Source organism: Typopeltis vanoorti, chromosome 5 (genome assembly GCF_054136105.1).
Source record: "Typopeltis vanoorti isolate ZY-2024b chromosome 5, IOZ_Tvanoo_1.0, whole genome shotgun sequence".
NCBI lineage: Eukaryota > Metazoa > Arthropoda > Arachnida > Uropygi > Thelyphonidae > Typopeltis > Typopeltis vanoorti.
This window is the reverse complement of record NC_143553.1, coordinates 97562842-97578160: the sequence shown is the minus strand read 5'-3', so window position 1 is coordinate 97578160 and position 15319 is coordinate 97562842. Positions and strand designations below refer to the sequence as shown.

Here is a 15319-nt window from a genome sequence, read left to right as displayed (position 1 = left end):
ACTTACAGAATTTTTATTTAAGAGGATATGTCATCCATGTAGAGTAAGGAACTAAGCTTAATATCTTCTGTTTGAATATCAGGTTTAATATCATTTTCCTTAATAGTGCAATCCATATTACTTGGTGGGAGATAGCATACTTAAATCTGATGTTATTTCATCATACTATTGTAAAAATAATCATAATTTAAAATTCTGAATATTTTTACGTATTGTTTATGTTAGTATGTTTATTAGTTTTAGTTTCATAACATGCATTGTCGGCACTTGTGATGTGCCTGTTATTGAAATTATTTTGTCAAAGTGATCTGTAAAGCAGTTAAAAATTTATGTATATTTGGATAGTGATTTGGATTTTGGATTTGAATAGTTTGTTACTTTAAACGATTTTATTGTAGTTTAAAATATTAAGTTGTGTTTTATGAAGATATTCTCTTGTCGCTAACAGAGACAATGTGTCAGCCATTATATTTAGTTTCTCACTTGCCACTTTCAAGGAGTGCGCATGCTCACCGAGAAGTTTGATGTGTGATTGACAGCTGACAGAAAGTGTTCGTTATTGTAGTAACGAAGAGTAAACAAGACAGTGTTCGGAAAGAAATTAGAACACAGGCTCGCAGATATTTAGATTCGGAGGAATTTGAGTTTTTTTTGTGACAGTTGGAAGAAAATCAATAGTATATTCCAAAAAAGGAATCATGGAACTATGAAGTTTCAAAGTGGAATGATAAATAAAAGGGAAATATTGCTATAGGCATTTTAAAAGGAATATTCGAGGAAACGCTAATTGGAAGATTAGTAGTAGATTCCGAAAAAGGGAATCATAGAACTGTAAGTTCTGTTTTAAAGTGGAAGAGTTAAGACTGTCGATAAGCATTAGTGAATAAAAGAAGAAGTTGCTATTTATGTTCTAAAGGAATGTTTGAGAAAACTGATTAGGAAGTTTCATCTGTATTAAGGATGCCAGCTCTAACTATTATTTCTACTGGAAAGGAGACAGAATTGAATCAGGAAGAATTAATGTGTGCTACATAAGTGATGAGAAAGGATCCTGTGAAAATGAAGAATAAAGTCATATATCTTCGGACAAGGGCCTTGACGGAGAGAGAAACTGGCTATGAACATTTTGTCATTGTGAAAACAAAGTGTTTAGTCTAGTCTTAAGTGTAAGTTTATTTTTAAAAAGGCCTTAGATCCAATTAAATCTATAGTTAATTATGTAATATTGTTTGAAGTGTATATATATTAAGTGTTTGTGTTTTATTAAATGTGTTTATTTTGTATTTTGGTCTTGAGTCAGTGATTTTTTTGTATTCTGAAAGCAATAGTAAAAAAGAGGTCATTGCACCAATCGGAGTGAACCCTTGTGCAATATAATATATAGGTACACTCGGAAATAAAAAAAAATAATAATAATTGTTAGAAAAAGAGATTAAATAAAATAAATAAAAATCCTATATTTAAACATTGGCGCAGCCGGTAGGTTTAATATTATGATAATATTGATTAAAAATCTCTAACTATTAACACTATCTTCTTGAACATTCTTCAAATCTACCAGTTTAAAATTTGCATATATGCTATGTATTTCTTTGTATAAGGTTCTCTTAACACTATATAGACTTAGAGTTCTGAATCCACCACTCTTCCCAGGATACTTTATCATAGGCTTTTTCTAGATCAACAAACACGGATAGAAATCTCCTTATTACATCCATTTTTCAACAGTCAGGTGTTAAATCATGGAAAAGTCTAGAAAAAGTAAATGATAAGGTATCCAGGTAGGGGTGGGTAGGTATTCAGAACATGGTGTTAAGGGAACTTTATACAAAGAAATACATAGTTTATATGCAAACTTCAAATTGGTAGTTAGATTTAAATCGTGTACAAGAAGATGGTACTTAGAAAACATCTGTAAGTATGCTATCCCCACCAAGTAATAGATACAGATTGTGGATAATAAATTTAGTTTAATCCTTTATCCAAGTGTGAACAAACAAAGTTTGTGCCTGAAAGTATTTTCAGGACTGGGGTAAGGTGGTACAACACCAGGGCAACTCGTTGCAAAGGTGGAGCAAGCTACCAACAACTCCTGTCTCAGTATCTCCTATAATGTAAAACACATCTCCTTGCGGGTATGTCTAGTGTTATGCATTAAGGGAAGGGCCACTACCCAGACTAGTTTTGACCTTTATTGAGGTCTCTTCAGTGGGAGCCAGGCCCAAGTTGAGAGGCAGAAGCATTAGCAGGTCATCTCTACCAATAGGAATTGCTGAATGGTGTGCCACCCTTTTTTAATAAATTACTCTGGATTTAGAGAAAGATGTTGAAATTTTATTTTTCACTTGGTTAGAGTATAATAAATTTAGTATAATCCTTTATCCAAGTGTGAGCAAACAAAGTTTATGCCTGAAAGTATCTTCAGGACTGGGGTAAGGTGGTACAACACCAGGGAAACTCGTTGCAAAGGTGGAGCAAGATACCTGGAAAAATAAAATTTCAACAGATTGTGGATACAGTTAGCAGCCTTTAGAAGATTGAAATGCATGACTGATGAACTCGGAGATCTGATCGAGTTGTTAGTTGGAACAAATCATGAAATATTGTGGATAATCATAACTTGTTCAACCCTTGAAGGGACACCTGACGATGATGCTTAATGATATATAAAGATGATGCATAAATAGTCAAGATTAACATCTCCGATCATGTTTAATGACACTTTCCTTCTTAATGTAATCCATATCATTGATGAATAGGAGTTGAGATTTTATATCAAACCATCTTTCTCTACCTCCTTCACTCCTAACTGATGATTTACAACTTGAGTATAGATTATGTAGAGCTTTGAACAGCTTTTCTCTTGGGACCTTGGCATATACCTTTTCCAGATCTGCAAAACTTAAATATGGATCTTTATTGCATTCCCATGATTTCTGAACTGTTTGTTCAATTCCCTATTTCCAGTTATGTGTTCTGCTAATTAGTCTTTCACAGCCAAGTAACTTGGCTTCTTCAAAAATTGATTAATCCAATGGTGTGCATTGGTTTCTGTAACATGATGAACGAAGAGAAAAATCACAATAACTCAAAAACTGCATGATGAATTTTTATGTGGTTCGGTAAAAAGCAATGTGTTATGAGATGTGAATGCCATGAAGATTGTAAATAAATATTAAGAAACAAATCAGTACATGAAGACAATAGTCAAAAACAAGAGGTCAAAATGAGATTGCCAAAGTGCCTCCGTAAGGAATGTTGGTCACCTCTCATAGGAATACAACACTCAAAACGATGTTTCATACCATTTATGATGATGTCCAGCAACTCAGTTCATAATAACCATTCCCTCTGCAAAGCTCGCCTAAGTTCCTCATAGGTTTTTTGGAGAGGAGGGTTGAGAGTAGATTAAGGTCAGGAGACCTGGCTGGCCAGTCCATACGTGTGATAGTCTCTTCTTGAAGATGGTTCATGAGCTTTGCTTGATGAGGAGAAGCATTATTGTCTTGTAGGATAAATGAAATGTGTTTCCTATTGTATCTGCATATGGATGAACATGTGATTCCAGGACAGGTCTCTACAAGTTGCATCATTATTCATGGTTCCACTAGGAAGCACATACAGGTTGATGCATCCAGCCAATGAAATGCCTCCCAAACCATCACACTACCTCCACCATAAGTGTTCCTTTCACAGATGTTACAGGGATGATAACTCCCTGGTTCCCTTCAGAGCATGTTGATATTGCTTTGTGGAGTAAATTGGGACTCATCTCTAAAGAATACTGACCTCTTTTGGTCATGGGTTCAGTTGACATGGAGCCTGGCCCATTTCAAATGTTCTCTCCTATAAGGTAGGGGTATGCAGACTACTTTTGTGAAACAACAAAAATTGCATGATGACCAGAAGAATATAAATATTTTGCACTGAAAATAGCAGTACTCAGTCATTGTGTGGAAACAACAAGCAAATCAAAGAAGGAATATGAGATACATTCAATAATTGGTTTACTAATTAAAAATGGTTGCTTCATGCTAATAATTAATATTAAAAAAACAAATAATATTAACACTATTTTTGATATTTACGTAAGATGAGAATCTCCCAAACTTTTTTGGGTGGAAACAACCATTCTCATTCAGGTTAGGCTGATGTAAAAGTGCTTCTCAACTTACTTTGAAAATGCAATGTTTAAAACTGCTTCTGTGGAGAAGACTAGCTTCATCCTATAGGATATTAGTATCTATACTAAATACAGTATAGATGCTGTATTTAGTATAGATACTGTGCCAGACCAGACTTTTGAGATTTCAGGTATTCAATGTAGTACTGATGTTCACGAATTCTTTTTTCCACAGAATGGCCAAATTACATTCACAAGGGATCTGGTAAATGCTGGCTAAAAATAAAGATGACAGTTTGTCTTTTGTGGATGGTAACAGATGATGGGAAAATATGTGGAATTAAATTGAAGCCTCTTCAAAATTCTACCAATAGTTTCATAAATACTAGAAATATAAGGGATTCGAACCCTGCAGTCTTTCGAAGAATCTTTAGGTCTTGGTACATAGAAATCAATTATCCACCGCATTATGGAGTACTCATAAGAATGTGTCAGGGTACAAACAACACCAGAACAAAATAAATAATTTATTGAGCTTAATAATATTTCACTGGATTTCTAACCAACATCTTCAGAGCACCAATTACAACTTTGGTAAAACACTCAATTAAATTGTTGTAGAAATTCAAATTGTAACTGAAAAGGAACTGTGTCTTCAAAGTGCTCTCTAGGGTCTGAATAAAAACCCTAGAGGGCACTGAAGTTAATTCAAGAAAGTCAGATAAATGTGATCTTAGATTAACTATCTCCCAGATCTTGCAAATTAATGCAACCATACTTGTTGATAAGGGAATGCTTCATAGCTGACACTGATTTCAAAAATAATCTCCTAGAGCTATGAATGCACAACATGATCTGCCTGTTCTGACTTTATATACAGTTGATTGCAGATGTAGTGTTTATGTTCAATGCAGATATTAACGGAACTACCATTTCAAAGTATGCTAAGTTGTATGCCCAAGAAACTTTATACACTTCTGGATGTGCAAGAGGAAGAAACTGATAGCTATCCTTTCAGATGTGCCTTGGATATTGAGAGATGGGAGTAATTTTGCTATGATCACATGCATTGTTTGTAGGAGGGATGGGGAATATGCAGTATTTTGTCCATTTGATAGAGTTGGCGCTACTGGCTGAAAATGTATTGAAAGGTACCCGAGTTCATTGGCAAGAACCGTGTCATTTGAACAAATAGCTTGGATCTGTGTGGGCCTAACTTTTGGGATAGGTATTGGTGTAATTGCTTATGTAAGTACCTAGAAAAGGATAATGAACTATTTGGTAGTAGTGTAATTAGTATAATCATATATAATCATATATCTAGAAAAGAAAGACAATTGTCAGTTTCTTTTTCGATAGTAAAGTGTATTTTGGATGTTGATGATGTGCTGAAAGCTTATCTAATGTGTCTAGGCCATGAAGCTCATCAAACATATCATTGGTTAACATAGCCAGACTAATGGTTTGTATATAGCTGCTGAGTGCTTGTTTTCTAGAAATTCCATATAGAAATTGATTAGAGGGAAATGAGAGAGCCCATTGCAGGCCCTTCTAGCTAGTATATTTTTTTCTTTTAATGAAAACCTTGTTTGGCGAATTTGAATAATTCAGATATGTTGGGGGAGGGGATTGATATCCACCTTGAAAAACAAAAAACTACATCTGTGATCAATAGTATTGTAAGTCAGGACTAGCAGACCCATGCTTTAGATTTCTTCACACAGGATTAAATGGAAGAAGACAACTGTTTTGCACAGACATCACTATATCTGTGAGAGACTATATTCGGAATCAATATCAGCTATGAAACTCTCCCCTGACTCAACAAGTTTGGCTGCTGCATTAACTTGAAGATTTGGGAGACAGTCATTCTAAGACCACCTTTAAAACTAATTTTTCTGAGTTAACTCCATTTTTATTCAGTTCCAGAGGGCAACTCTATAGGACATTTATCCTATCAAGTTGCCAATCATTAACACTCAATTTTTTTTGCCATCTAGAGTTCCACCAGTTGATGAATGTTCAGCAGTATAGATTCTACCACCCTAGATCCATAGCAGATCTCTTTCATTCATCTGAACACTACAGCTATAAATGTTAACACTAAAGGAATAAAACAAATAAGAAATTTTTAATTGCTAACATTTTGCTGGATTTTCAACTAGTCTTCAGAGTAATTAGTCACATTAGTAAGCATTAACAATTAGTTATTAGTGGAACAAGTTCAGAATTGTAATGGACATAAGAAAACAAGAAGTAACATCCTATTTTGATGCCTTCTCTAATTTTGGATAAAAGAAAGTTTAAGGTTGGAGTTGGTCTTAAAATGGCTGTCCCTTCAATTTAAATTGCAACCATAATTATTGAGATTTAGGGAGTGCATCATTTCCAATCTACTGTGTAATTGGCTTCTATGTAGTACTCTAGTTTTCTTTTCTTCCACATAATCCTGTATGATTGGGATATCTAAATCCTAATCTGCTAGTTCTGATCTATAGTATTGGTATTTTGTGTATTTCTAATTCTCTGTGTGGCCGATGGATGTTAACACATCTTCCTGTTTATCCATAGCCAGGTTACAGGCTGGCACAAGGTACTTCATACACTCCTGATTGTGGTAGAGGATGAAGTTTGTTCTTAGGTGAACAGATGAGAGTTGCTGGATTTTGATTTTTTGTTGTTTTTGAACAGTTGGTGTCAATATTACATTTATTAGGCATTCTGGCTGTGTTTTTTGGAAGTGTGCTGGATATTGGAGATAAGAATAGTTTTGCTGCAGTCTTTTTTATTTGGGATGGAAGAGGAATCAAGGGAGCATATTTTATTTTTTATAGAGGATCTGCTCACTGGCTAAAAATCTGTGGTAAAGGTGGTAGGTGATTGGATCAGAATTGCAGTCCTGTTCTTGTGTGTTAATGTTTTAAGGATACCCATACTGGACCAGATGATGGACAAAACACAAACTTAAGTAGATCTCTTTGCGTACATTACTCATCTCTGAATGCATTATGGAAAGATTTGGAAATATCTGTGCATTTGTACTTGGCATCTCCAAAGCATTTGATTAGGTCTTGTATAGAAGTCTGCTCAACAAATTGTATCCAATGATTTGCTTTCTGTCCTTTGTAGTTCAGTTTTCTGTTTGGTTGTTCACTGCTTATTATGAGAAACAGTTTTCTATAAGTCAGATTTCTCTACCACTACAGAAGCACAGTTATGTTGCCCATCCTCTTTTGCCTGTGCTTAAATGATTGTCTTACTGAAAACTAAGAATAGCTTGAGCAGACTATTTTTTAATGACACTTATGACATAATAAAGTTTATTAGACACACATATTCACAGGAATAAATACTTTTTGTTATTTCAAATATTTTGACCAGAAACTAACTGGTCATCATCTGTACGTCAGCATATTCACAAGGTGAAACTAGAACAAAAAATGTTGGAGAACTTGGGAATTAGAGCAAATAATATGTTCTCTATTGAGCAAAGATTTGAAGATGTCTACTTTTTGAGATGGATGATATGCTGAATCTTATATGTAGCAGTTTGTGAAGGTAGGTTTACGATGAACAGATGTTGCAAGTATTTCAGAAGGGGTACGGGAAATGAGGACTTTCAGGAAGGCTAATTTTTCATTCTTCTCCATGGTGAAGTCGATGTGTGCATGAAGGCTGTTGATTTTGGTTAAAAAAGATATATAGAAATTCTTCTGAGTCTCTCCAGATGACGAACCCTTTATCTACATATTAATTACAAAGGCAGGGGTTGTATCAAAGAGAATAGGAATTCTTCAAGATACTCTAAGTAAAATTAGTAAGTGCAGGTGAAAAGGGGCTTTCCATAGTGATTCCTTCAGTCTGTTTGTAGAATTGGTGTCTTCAAATGAAATCAGGCTAATTTCATGACAAAGTCGAACAGTTCAACTCTGTCTAGAGGGAACTCCTCTGATAACAATTGGAGAGTGCCATCCAGAGGATATCAAAGCTGATCATCAGGTCTGTGGGCTGAAGGCTAGATTTTTGTCAGAAATTCTGATGAATTTTTCACAGAGGCTTGTGTCCAGTACGAGAGCTTAAAAGGTTAGCTAGGAATTTAGCTAAGAGATAGATGGGGTGTCTGTGTAGCCAACAATATGTACGAGTGGAACTCCTTCCTTATGGATTTTTGGTAGGTCATACCAAAAATTCCCCTTTTTTTCCCCAACTTTTTACCACAGTACGGTTTTTATAAATGTTCATGAACATATTTTGTCATTTCTTTTTGTAGTGAGGATGTCATTAATGAAACCTGTTCCAGAACCCAGAAAGAAAGTTATTGTACTAATAGAAAGAACAGTGGCAATTTTAATGACTCCAGAAAAAGCTTTAATCAGCAAATAAGTGAGGGACAGAAATGCAAACAAAACTGCTCTGGTAACTGTGAAAATTGTAAGCATATTCAGTGTAATGGAATTGCTCATATTTCTCAATCTTGTAATCATTGCCATTCTGGTGACTGGTAAGTACTTTTTACATTATCATTTTTGAAACGTATTTTACTGCAATTTTTTTTTTTTTAGATTATATAATATAGAAAAACCAGAATTAGATGAATGTCTTTGCAAAGATACTGGCAGTGATAATTTAAACAACTTGTGCATAACATTTGGAAATTCTTTCAGTTTTTTTTTAAGGAATTAGTCATGTGCCATTTTTGAGTGGATTAGCACTTTGTGCCACGCTTTCATTTTGCAAAAATAGCTAATTTTAATAAAAATGTATACATTAATTCTGAACTCAGTTGTTTTATTCATTCATTTTAGCATTATAGAATTAGATTGTGGAATATAATTTTTAAAGGAGTTCATATTACTGGGAGTATTGAGATGCATTTGTCCCTGAGTAGATGCAGGTTTATGAATTACCTACATTAGCTTTCTGTAAAAAACAAAAAAAAGTAGTTTGAATCAATATTGGACAATATCAACATGGCACATCACATCACCACCTTTGAAAAAATGAGGCATGATCAAAACACTCAAAGACATGGCCATTGCAATATTAAGTGATGATAGCAAAAGGCAGTCTTATGCTTTTTTCCCTAGAAAGGGGGGGGGGGGGGACCCTCAGATCCACCTTCCTTTGCATTTGATTTTTAGCTTGCAAGTTAAGACCAGATTTCTCTCTCTCTCCTCTTGTGTCAACATTTAATTCTAACCTTTTCTGACTGAAGCATTTCTTAACATTACATCAGGCTTCCTCAGTCTCCAGACACTAACAATCAGTGTTAGCCATAGGCTGTTGCAGTAAAATACTGAAATGTATCATGATACTACAATATATCAAATAAAGTCAAATTAAAAATGATACCAAAAACCATTTGATATTCTGATATTTAAATAATGGATTTTGTCCTAAAAACTTGGCTTTTTAAACTTGCTTTTGATTCTTTCCCTCACAGTTGTAGGTTATTATAAACATTCATGGCCATATTTTGTAGAGATGCCAATCCAGCAGATTGTAAATTCAAATGTAATCAGACCTTGAAATTGTATAGCTGAGCATTCTTTCACATTTAGAAAATAATTTTGTATATAAAAAAAAAAGGCAGGTATTCAAATATCTGCTTTTTTTCAGATTATATTATTAGATTATTATTATTCAGATTATATTATATTATTATTTCAGATTAGATTATTATATGTCATCTTCTGTTGTTTGATCAGCTTACATTTTGATTTTCTAAAACTGTATCATCCCACCTATATCTTTATTGTACTTCAAGTCTTTCCCTACCATTTTAAGACCTTATTTTAGAGAATTTCTATTTATATGTTCTTGGAATTACTTGTTTTCTGTGTTCTCCCCAAGCAAAGTTGTATACATTTTTTGTGTGGGGCACATGATGTTGTTAGTAATGTCTAGTTTATGTCTGTACAGAATTTTTTCCAAATTTTCCCTAAGTATTTATATTGGAAAATCCTTTTTTCAACAAAGATAAGTGTTTTAATTTTTCTTTGTTTAAACTGTCCTGCCAGATAACGTGAGAAATCCTCAACTTTTTTTTCCTAAAAAAACTTACATTTAAAGCACAAATAATTATCACATTTCAGAATCATAAATTTAGTTTCTCATTTTAGAATTTGCCCACATCACCTCACTTGAAATTTAGTTCCATTTAAGATTGTCTTCATGTGTTTAGTGGTGAATGTGATTAGCTTTTTTTTATATATATTTGACTCATGAAAGGTTGTAAATAAACCCTATACTACACTAGTAGTACTGTGGGTAAGGATCTTTTTTACCTGCTTCTATCAGTTTTATATATTTTTTTATATTTTTATTTGATTTACATAATCTGGAAACCTTGCCCCAGAGGCAAAACATGAAACTTGTTCAAGCCCTGTCAGGTCTCCAATAAGTGGGATAGTGGTCTCATGCTTGATAATGAAATTCATCTCCCATCTAAATACAATTGCAAACACCCCTGCCTATGGTAGGATTCATGTCTGCAGCCTGTTGGTTGGAGAGTGGAGAAGATACTAACCATTTGACCACCCAGCAGCTTGTCTACAATTTTGTTGTGGTTGTTCTTAGCTGACTTTCATTATTTATCCTTGTTCTCCAATGAAAGCATTGGAAGTTATGCATAATCAGGTAAAATCCCTGATTTTACCTATATGTTGTACTATCATAATGTATATGGTTTAAGCTAATACCTTATACTGTGAGTTTGCTATGTCCTAAATTATGGATCCCATGCACGAGATGTCAAAGGATCTATGAGCACATCAGTGCTGTGTTTGGGGTGCAAGTGAGGAGTCAGAAGTTTATTGACATTTTTTTGAAGAGCTGCAAGTTATAGCTGTTTGGAAATACTTCTTACAGTAGGATAGTCCAGAGGACAGAGGTATATGGTATAAAAGAGGAAGAAGAAAAGCAAGTTTGGTGTGTTCACAGTTGCACAGTAAAGGAGTGCTAGGCAGTTACTGCCCACCCCAAACATGAGCAGATTTGGGAATTATATATTGTTAAGAGTTGGTTGGGTGGAAAATAGCTTTCTTAAACAAAAGAGAGAATGCCTAGTGGTTTGGATGCTGAGGAAGCTATTGGTTGAGATGTGAATGTTAGTTTAAGCAGAGAGAGAGATCTGATCGTGTCTAGTGATTTGTGTTTTATTGAGGGTAAAGGAATGTGAGCTGAGATTTCTTTTGTGAGAGAAGAGGCAAGACTGTGTTTTGACATTCAGTGTGACCAGATTGTCCTCATCCCATTGAAGGATAGTATGTAGATAAGTGCTTAAGGAGCACAAGTTATAGATGATCTTGCTGATGTGTGGGATATCTCCACACTCGTGGTTTGTCAAATGAGTATGATAAATGGTGAATACTATCATCTGCAAAGCTGTGGATGGGATTAGTGTTTATTTGAGAGTAGATTGTTTATGTACGTGAGAAAGAGGTTAGGTGATAGAACAGAGATCTGAGGTACTGCCATTGATGGTGAAGCTCGAAGAGAGGGAGCCATCCACCATGACATGCAGTGAATGACCAGAGAGGAAGCTAGCAACCCAATTACCGAGGATGGTAAGTTGTTTAGCAGGCTTTAGAGCCAGACACAATCAGAAGCTCTGGAAATGTCAAGTATGAGCACAAGTTTCACCAAATCTTTCCATTTCACTTGTCCAGTGGTAGGTGATTTAAGCTAAGTGGTCAGCAGTGGATCTTGAATGGTGGAATCCATACTGGTGGTTGCTGATTAATTGATGGGAGATAGAGGTCTATCATCAGTTGTTTTGACAGTAGACGTCTATCTCCCTTTATTTGGAATATGCTGGATATGAGATTGCTTAGAAGAGGAATTAAAATTTATATGAATTTTTGTGTTGAACTGAAACGAATAGCCAGTGCAAGAATGGGAAAAATTGCTGATGCCATGTCTGATGAACATTGATCATTGAAATAACTGTAGAAAATGCTTTTCTCTGTGAAAGAGAGAGTGCAATGCACTTGATAAAGGATGGACCATTAACATAATTGCTCCCTTCTGTACTGATGAAAAGAAATGTGTTCTGACATTAAGTATAGATAATGTTCTGACTGTCAGAACACTATTTGTAGATGGATGAATATTTTATTTTATGTACAGTTAATAGTTGTTTGGAGATGTGTGTGCAATGAAAATCTCCTGCCAGATAAGTCAAAACTTGCTGTCCTTTGTATTATGTTGAAGGATTTTAGGGAGCTCTTAGGAGCACAACACCAAATGTGAGAACAGCATTTAATCATTGAATGGATTTGTGGTTTCTGTAGTTTTAGTTGTTCATAGATAAAGTAACATTTTAAGTAAACGAGAAAATCAATATTTTTATTTTTTTTTTTTGTATTGAGAGATTAAATGTTTATACCAAGAAAGATTGAAAGTTATCCAAGGAAAAAAAAAATTCTTATTTCTCAGAGATATGGATGCTATTAAAAAGTAAGACTGGAAGAAACATTCAATCATATTTTTTTTGTGAGAAATAAAACAGGGATCGAGTGTTTCCAATCATTGAAGGTAATAAGATTGTCAGAGCTCATTGAAGAATGGTTTGAGATCAGAATCTAGAAGTAGATATTCTAAAAGCTTTGAATTTTGTAGCTCAAGATTCAGATGACAAAGAAGTGCAGTGTTCGTCATCAGTAAACCTGAATTGTACAAGGTGACAATTAAATTCCTAGAATTTCCTCATACTGCCACGTGTGTATGTGTGTATGGCAAGTCAGGCAGAGCCATGCAATTGCAAGTTTTGGCATGCCTATGCTATTGAATTGAGTTGTATCATAATAACCAAACCGGTAATTGATAAGTTGTGATAGAGTTTGCACAAATATGTTTGTTTTTTTGCTGGACAAATGAATGAATGGAATTTAAAACAAGGCATTAAATTAACATCAAGTTTTGTAACTCTAGACATGTTATGAATGATTTGTGGTGATGATGAAAAGATCTAGTGTTTTTGAGTGGCATAAAAGGTTTAAAAGGAATGGAAAACCCTGAGAGACAGCGAAAGAACTGGGTGATTACTGTAATTGAACTTGTGAAAAATGTGGAAAGAGTTTGCCAATTAGTTTGTTCTGGCAGGCGATTAAGTATATGAGATTGAGGGAAGAAGAATTAACTTAAAATATTGAGATATCCTGAATAGAGAATCTGTAGAACAAGTAAAACATTTCAGCTATTTAGGTACAATTTTTAGTGAAGACAGAAAATTTCATATGGAAATAGACAACAGGAATAGTAAATCTGGTATGGTAGAAGTTAGCCGAATTAATTTATATGGAATAAGAAAGAAATGAGTTAAATTAAAACGCTAAATTAGCTGTATACAAGTTCAAACCAATTTTAACTTATGGATCTGAGAGGTAGGTCAGAAGTAAAACACTTGACCAAAGACTAGAGACTGTAAATATGAGAGAATCCTGAGAAAGATTATGGGCATGAACAGATAGCATCAATGGCACTATCATATTAAAAACGAGGATAGTAGGAAAGAACTTGTCATTGTTTACATTCAGGAATGTATTAGCAGAGCTAATCTCAGGTGGTATGGTCACTTAAATGGAATGGGAAAGGAAAGAATAGCAAAGCAAGTGTTCTTTGCCATGTTGACAGGAAAAGATCCAGAGGAAGACCAGGATGTAGGCAGATTAATACAGTAAAAAAGTGCCTTAGAAGAGAGAAATATAAAATCTAATAATGTTGGAATCAACAGATTAATTTGGAGCAAAATTGTTGATTGTAAGTTAGTAATAGCGTAACTTTTTCATTTAGTACTATCGTGATATTCTGCATTCTGCCTGAAAGTACATATCAGAAATTTGATGATGATAGAAATAGTAAGATATTTGTTGGATGATTTGGAAAAGAAAAAAAAGATAGTTCTGCAGATTTTGAGTAAAGATCAAAAGTGCAGGTGGTGACTTGATGTTTATTTGTTTGGATCTTTCTTCACAACTGGCTGTTTTTGATACACAAAATTTCATCACTAGCGATTACTAATGATGAAACATGGTGCTTTCAGTATGACCCTGAAACAAATGTAGAATCATGCACTGAAAAAAAAAAGCAAGAATGTCCTGATGCAGATCAATATCCTTTTTTGTTTTTCAGTCATAAGGGCATACTAAACAAGGAAAACATTGAACCAACATTGTTATTTAGAAATTTAGTTATTTCTAAATAACAATTCTTCTTATGAAGCTGTTCATAAGAAGAGATCTGAAATTTTGTAAACAGTTGGATTTTCCATCACAACAATGTCCCTACACAGGATGCAATAGCTGTTTGGAAGTTTCTTGGGGCTGTTCTCCACATTCACCAGATTTAGCCACTCTTAACTTTTGGCTCTTCCCAAAACTGAAGGAATGCCTTGAAAGAATGCCAATTTTCTGACATCTTTCATGTAGAGACAATAATAAAAAGCATTAGAGAACAGTAACCTTTCTGGAACTTGTCTTCTAGTCCTACTAATTATTTTCATTGGCCTTCCATCAGGATACCTGCACTGCAATGGCATGAACTCCACAAATTTCCATATTCCTTTTTTATAGTTGGACAGTATGTATAAGTATACTATATCTGTAAGAATTGCTTTTGTGAAGTCATTTGATCCAGATGTTTGAATAAGAAGATTGGGAAATAGATTTCACTGAAGGAAATGAAGATCATACTACTCGATGTTGTTATAAAATGCTTTTTACCCCCCATTCACGTCCCTCTCATATTATTTGCTTTGCACCAGAAATACATGGCTATGGTAGCATTTTCTTTCTTTACTGCTTTGAGACTAAAGATGTATAAACAAAACAAAAAAGTATGGTGGTCTACTTTAACTGAAATTTCTTCATTCCACCTTGTTTTTCTTTAGTTATCATGCCTCCAAACTAAGTGACTTGAGCAGCAACCACAGATGAGCAATTTTCATTCATGTAACTTACAAAGCCTTGTCTTTTAGCAGACTAGTCCAAAATAAATTAGCTTTACATTATTAATAATGCTGTATATTTATTGTTCTTCTTAATCCATTTTCAGTTGCCAATGTGCCCCCACCAAATGTTATTTTGTTATGGAATAATTTTTTGATGTGTTTATGTGGGATTTCATGCTAAATTTGAACTTACAGCTGTTCTGTTTTGAGAGGGCGATTGAAAAAAAATATGTTGAGTATGGTTC

General features: G+C 34.3%; 1 protein-coding gene across 2 annotated transcripts in view; it reads left to right on the top strand.

Moving 5' to 3' along the window:
* The window catches only part of SAK (polo like kinase SAK), a 319822-nt gene that overhangs the window by 148568 nt on the left and 155935 nt on the right, over window positions 1-15319 (top strand). For both annotated transcript variants that reach the window (XM_090392629.1, XM_090392630.1), the window contains one exon: window positions 8394-8624. In XM_090392629.1, coding sequence (XP_090248755.1) covers window positions 8394-8624 — 231 coding nt within the window. The remainder of the gene's footprint in view (window positions 1-8393; window positions 8625-15319) is intronic.